The 6000-nt window shown below is 43.8% G+C and overlaps 1 protein-coding gene across 2 annotated transcripts in view; it reads left to right on the forward strand.

The window, feature by feature from the left end:
• Positions 1-5061, forward strand: part of PIPOX (pipecolic acid and sarcosine oxidase) — an 85284-nt gene extending 80223 nt beyond the window's left edge. For both annotated transcript variants that reach the window (XM_088477793.1, XM_088477792.1), the window contains exons 5-8: positions 328-480; positions 1540-1698; positions 4359-4434; positions 4746-5061. In XM_088477793.1, the coding sequence (XP_088333919.1) occupies positions 328-480; positions 1540-1698; positions 4359-4434; positions 4746-4876 (519 nt within the window). In that variant the 3' untranslated portion in view covers positions 4877-5061. The remainder of the gene's footprint in view (positions 1-327; positions 481-1539; positions 1699-4358; positions 4435-4745) is intronic.
• The last annotated feature ends 939 nt before the right edge of the window (positions 5062-6000 follow it).

The raw sequence follows: 6000 nt of genomic DNA on the forward strand, positions 1-6000 counted from the left end.
TCATGGTCTTATAGCTCTCTTATGTTTGTATAGTCAACTAACAATGACAATAATAAAACACGGTATTAAGTACCAGCTTCTTTTATTACCATATGACAATTGTTTGTGTTAGTTGCATGGTAATCTTTCTGTAATAAGCAGCAATTGAGCAAAGTGTAATGTAGTTACATGACAACAGTGTATATTTGATAGTTATAATGCAGTTTTTTAGTTCTATTTATTAAATCATGTTTACTGTGTATTAGTTATAATATTTCATGACAGTACAGTTATTGCATACTGATGTTTAGTTTTCTGTATTTCACAATAAGTGTATTTGTCTCCCAGACTCTGAGAATTAATGTGTGCTACTGGAAAGAGAAGATTCCTGGGAGATCTGGACTCTTGCAGAACTTCCCTGCATTCCTAGGAGTAAATCTGAATGGAGAGGAGCATGAGGTCTATGGGCTGCCCTCCCAGGAATATCCAGGGCTCTTTAAGGTGGGGAATTATTGCAAACCCAAGTGCAATTGTCACCATAGAAGCAGATTAAATTAAAAGCCATTTTCCTCGCGCGGAAAATCTGCAGCTAACTTGCGTTATCCAATAGATTCCGGGATAAGTACCTGGAGCTATAGGTTAACACATTCGTAGCGGCCGCAATAAGGTAAACAGAATCCTGCGTTAAGTGGCTGCCACGGGCTGTAATAGAATAGTCCTGGGCTATTAGTCCTTTGAGGCTAATTGAATTCAGCCCTAAGTCTGCCTATAAAGTACTTGTAATCAGCACATGCTCAGCCAGATGCTATAATGTTTACCATGGTTTAAAATGGTTCAATTAGACACCTTTCCTTTCCTGTTTAATATAATGGGGTTTTCTACATCTGCTAAGAGTTGTTAACTATGCTTCTGGAATTGGGTTTCTTAGACTACCCATTGGGACCTTATACCCTTTAAGGTGGGTCACAATAAAACCCTTTATTGCAACCCTAATGTGTACCACAAATACTTACATTTGTATCATATTTTAATGCAAACAGTATAACATCTCATTTTAATTTACCCCAGCCAGATCTGCCACTCTTTCAATAAGATATTATCTAACTTCGCTTGTGGTCTTTCTACCCATCAAGCTGAGACAGTGTCTGTGTGTTCTAGAATAACATTTTCCTGGAACCTTGTTTTTAATGGTAAAAAACCCTCTTTGTGTTCATAAATGCTGTAACCATGTCCTATGTTTCATATTTCCTTTATAGAGAAACTGTCACCTACTCCCATTTATCACATAGTGCTCTCTAGTTCCTCATAGGTTACTGTTTGCACCATCACATTGTGTTACTCATGCAAAGTGCTTGTAGAGCAGGCTAAAGTTTGCAAAGTACACAGGAGTGCTTTAATATAGGCTACAGAAATCCAAGGGGACTTCATATATCCATATCAGCTACAGTAGGTTCATGTTAGATCATAATTGCTCCTTTTGTGTAGCGATTTGCCAAGTATATGACCCTAGATTGTATCTTTCTGTCTTATATCACTTCATTTTGTCTTCTTAACACACAGATTTGTTATCATGGTGGAAATGAGGCAGACCCTGAACAACGGGAGCTTCCAGCCAAACACACCCAAATCCAAGATATACAAATACTTTGCAAATTCATCACTGAATACCTTCCTGGATTGCACCCTGAGCCTGCTGTGATAGAACAGTGCATGTATACGGTGTGTATAAACTTTTCTGTTTGCTCTTCTAGGTTTATGCAGAAATCAGTTTGAGATAAAATGCCAAAAAGTGCAATTTGATATTGAAAAAATACAAGACATCTTATAATACCACAAAAGAGCAGAGACTACAGCACCACAGTACAGTACAGTACAGTATATAAGTAGATTTACCTTACTGCAAGGAGGTGGGGCAGGGATACATATACATACTGGGTTTGATTCACTACCATACACAATTGCGAATACGCATGCAATCTACCGATTGTTTCGCACATCGCATATGTACGCATTGCAGTGCGTGAATCTGCTGGTTCAATGGGGGCTGCGATTGAAGTGACTATGCAGACCCATCATAGAGTGATTGACAGGAAGTTCCATTTGTGGGTGGTGACGGGGAGGGGTGGTCGTCCGAACGCAGGCGTGCCAGTGCGTTTGGACGCCGTTGCAGGGGCGTACATAAATTAGCCACTGCAATGCCATACGCAGTCTGAGATCTCTTAGCATGCGTGGTTGTTAGCAAATCCTGAGGAAGGTCAGAGCTTGTGCAAGAGTGCGTGAGGCTACGATGATAGTCGATTGTACCGATGGCTATGCTATTCTGCTAAGTATTACAGATGTGTGCAATGTAAAGTGGGTGTCCTAATGTAGTGCTGAGTTTGCATTGTGATCGCAATGGATTAGTATACTATCGCAGTTCAACTGCGTGCGTACGCAATATTGCGTTCCATAGTGAATAAGGCCCACTGTTAGGTATCAAATGCCTGGTGCAGGTGATGGGGAGATAAAGTGGTCAGCTGCATTATTAAAAACAAACAAGGGTATTTAGTACCATGGCACTGAGTGGACTAAGCAGATGTGAAAATTATTTTAATAAATTTGAGTATTGATTCTAAATGCTGCCACCAGGAGGCTGTGTCCTCCAAACTGGTACACACAAAAAAAAGGCAAAAAGGCAGAACTTAAAGAACAAACACACTGTACATGCTAATAAATACACTGAGGCCCTGATTCAGAGCCGGTCGCTCTGACAGAGCGCTCGCTCTGAATCAGGGACGGTCTTTTTTTTTTTTAGAACGGCCTCCTGGCCGCTCGTATAGCTGTGCGAGCGTCCAGGAAGATGGTCGCGATGGTCAAGACCATCGCGACCATCGGGCTAGCGTCGAGACCATTTTGGTAGGGTCTCGTTGCACCAAGCCCCAGAGAGCTTTCGGCTCAAACAGAGCCGAAAGCTCTCCCACTGACATCACTTGTGATGTCAGTGGGGCCGCCCCCAGACGGTAGGTGTTCTCAAGGGAACGCCTCCGTCTGGGCAGCCACCCCCCCGGCCCGCCCACCAAAGGGGGCGTGCTGTCACTCAACATCTACAGAACGCCCCCTTTGGTGTGAGACCAGGAGCGACGGCTTTCCCGTCGCTATCCGGGTCTCGCGCATGCACACGACGGTGCCGGCTCCGTCGTGCGCATGCGCTCTGGGCCACCATCAACCCGGTTCCGAGCGCTCAGCACTTGTGACCGTGTCCGAATCAGGCCCAGAGTGTGCAGTTACAAACATTCAAAACAATACAGAAAAAAAAACACAACATGACATTAAAAGTCATTGTTGCAACCAGGTTCAAAAAGACAAAATAATGTACACATTGCAATGTTCTATAATCACTTTGCATCACAGTAGTCGATGTGTATCCAAAATATATTAAGAATCCTTTGATCTATCCCTTGAACATTGATAGAGCAGCAGTGGTTGTTAATACAGTGCACCAGTAATAAATTCCTTGGTAGGAGTAATGCCAGATGGAAGACAAGATCTCGGCTTATTATATGCTAGGAGGGGGAAATAATGAACTCTGGCCCTGATTCAGAGCCGGACGCTCTGACAGAGCGCTCGCTCTGAATCAGGACCGTCCTTCTTAATTTTTAGAGCGGCCTCTTGGCCGCTCGTATATCTGTGGGTGACCACCCACAGCTATAGCGAGCGGCAAGGAAGATGGTCGCGATGGTCAAGACCATCGCGACCATCGGGCTTGCGACGAGACCCTTGTGGGCCGAGAGCAGAAAGCACTCCCACTGACATCACTTGTGATGTCAGTGGGGCTGGCTCCAGACGGTAGGCGTTCCCATGGGAACGCCTCCATCTGGTCAGCCACGCCCCCGGCACACCCACCAAAGGGGGCGTGCTGTCACTCACCATCGACAGCATGCCCCCTTTGGTAAGAGACTCGGAGCGACGGCTTGCCCGTCGCTATCCGGGTCTCGTGCATGCACACAACGGAGCCGGCTCCGTGATACGCACTGGGCCAACATCGACCCGCTTGCGAGCGCTCGCGAGCGGGTCTGAATCAGGCCCTCTGTTATGTACATGTTGATGCTTGCTCCTCATACCAACATAACCATAGCCATCGATTCCAAAGAAACATTGGCATGTTATGGCTCCTACCAAACATAGGATGAACTCACACACAGAATGTCCTTTACTGCTTATTTTCTCTTTCTATTGTTTTATTTTCCCTTTCCATTGCTGGAAACATCCCATTCCTTGCAATACTGATTCAAAGCCAATAATGATCAAAAAAATGATATAATGAGATATAGAGAATTTTTATCAACGTAATACAAAGTATATAATGTGTCAATTAAATGTACTTTTTATTTCCACTGCAGAATACTCCAGATCATAATTTTATTTTGGACCATCACCCACTTCACAAAAACATCATCATAGGTTCTGGATTTTCAGGTGAGTTGGAGATGTGCAATCATTCATATAACCTAGACCAGGGGTAGCCAACCTCGGTCCTCGTGAGCTACCAACAGTTCACGTTTTCCAGACCACCTAGCAGGTGCACAGGTGTATTCATTACTAACTAACACATTTGAAAAGATCCACAGCTGGAGCTAATTATATCACTTGTGATTCTGTGAGGAGACCTACAAAACATGCACCGTTGGTAGCTCTAGAGGACCCGGGTTGGCTACCACTGACCTAGACAAACTACTCATTTGACAATAGAATTGTTTCACTCTCTAACATTTGCTCTTTTGTAACAGGTCACGGTTTCAAACTCTCACCACTAGTAGGGAAGATTTTGAGTGAGCTCGCCATCGGGAAGCAGCCATCATATGATCTTAGGCCTTTCCAAATCACTCGATTCAAAACCCCAATGAAATCATCATTGTGATACAGTATTAACAGAAAAAGAGCACATACTGTATTTGTTAAATCATGATCTTCAGTTATTGAATGTATGATACATTATAGTTTTTGGAGTCTCTGTTTTAAATGGGCTGTTCACCTACATTTTAAAAGTAAGTTTGGGTTACAGTATACCAATAGATAAATAAAACATGTACTTCAATAAGATAAGTATCTTTAGTAATGTGTGCTGATCCAGGGATGATCAATACAAATAGGTTGCATACAGCATGTCTGATTGTGACTGTTGTAATAAAAGGATCCACATTTCCTTAGAGTCACAGATTCATATACCCACAGCACTCTATGGAGCAGTGAAAACTGCATCAAAATCCGTCCAGTGGTTCTCCTGATTAGCCTGAACAAACACAGACGCCTACCAGGGACCATTTTTTCATTGATTTGCTTCACTAAAGTCATCACTGCTCGGCTCCCTTTTGTCACAGATAAATGGAGAATATGCATAAACCTTATTCGACCAACACTGTATAGAATAGTGAAAACCCCATAAAAATCCATCCAGTGGTTCAAATATACTCTCAACGACCCACCCTTGCTTCACACAGGAGCAATTTAATCTCGCCACAGCCCCTGCATCTCATAACAATCTACACCATGTCACCACAGTCCCCTGCATCTCACCACAACACCCTGCTTCTCACTCCTGCCCCCTGCATCTCACCAGAGTCCCATAACCCCATACTGCTGCTGCCCTGCAGCTTGCTGGGGCCCAGCCACTGGGATGCGCTGGGAAAGGCAGAAGGATCATGGATGAGATATTTGTATTGCAGCTACAGTAAGCATTATCTGCAGCATGTCTCCAGAGCTGGAGCACCTGTACATATTTCTGCAACCCCTATGTGCACCCTTCCCCAGCTGCCAAACATGGCAATTAGCAATGTCTTCTTTGCACAATATACCCTGTAGTTCCTGTTTTCTGTGAATTGCTTCATTCCAAGCCTTAGGGGTCTATTTACTAAGCTGTGTTAGGAGATAAAGTGAACGGTGATAAGGTACCAGCCAATCAGTTCCTAACTGCCATTTTTCAAACACAGCCTGTCACATGGCAGTTAGGTGCTGATTGCCTGGTACCTTATCACTGTTCACTTT

The sequence above is a fragment of the Taudactylus pleione genome, unplaced genomic scaffold (assembly GCF_031769625.1).
Source record: "Taudactylus pleione unplaced genomic scaffold, aTauple2 ptg000203l, whole genome shotgun sequence".
Classification (NCBI taxonomy): domain Eukaryota; kingdom Metazoa; phylum Chordata; class Amphibia; order Anura; family Myobatrachidae; genus Taudactylus; species Taudactylus pleione.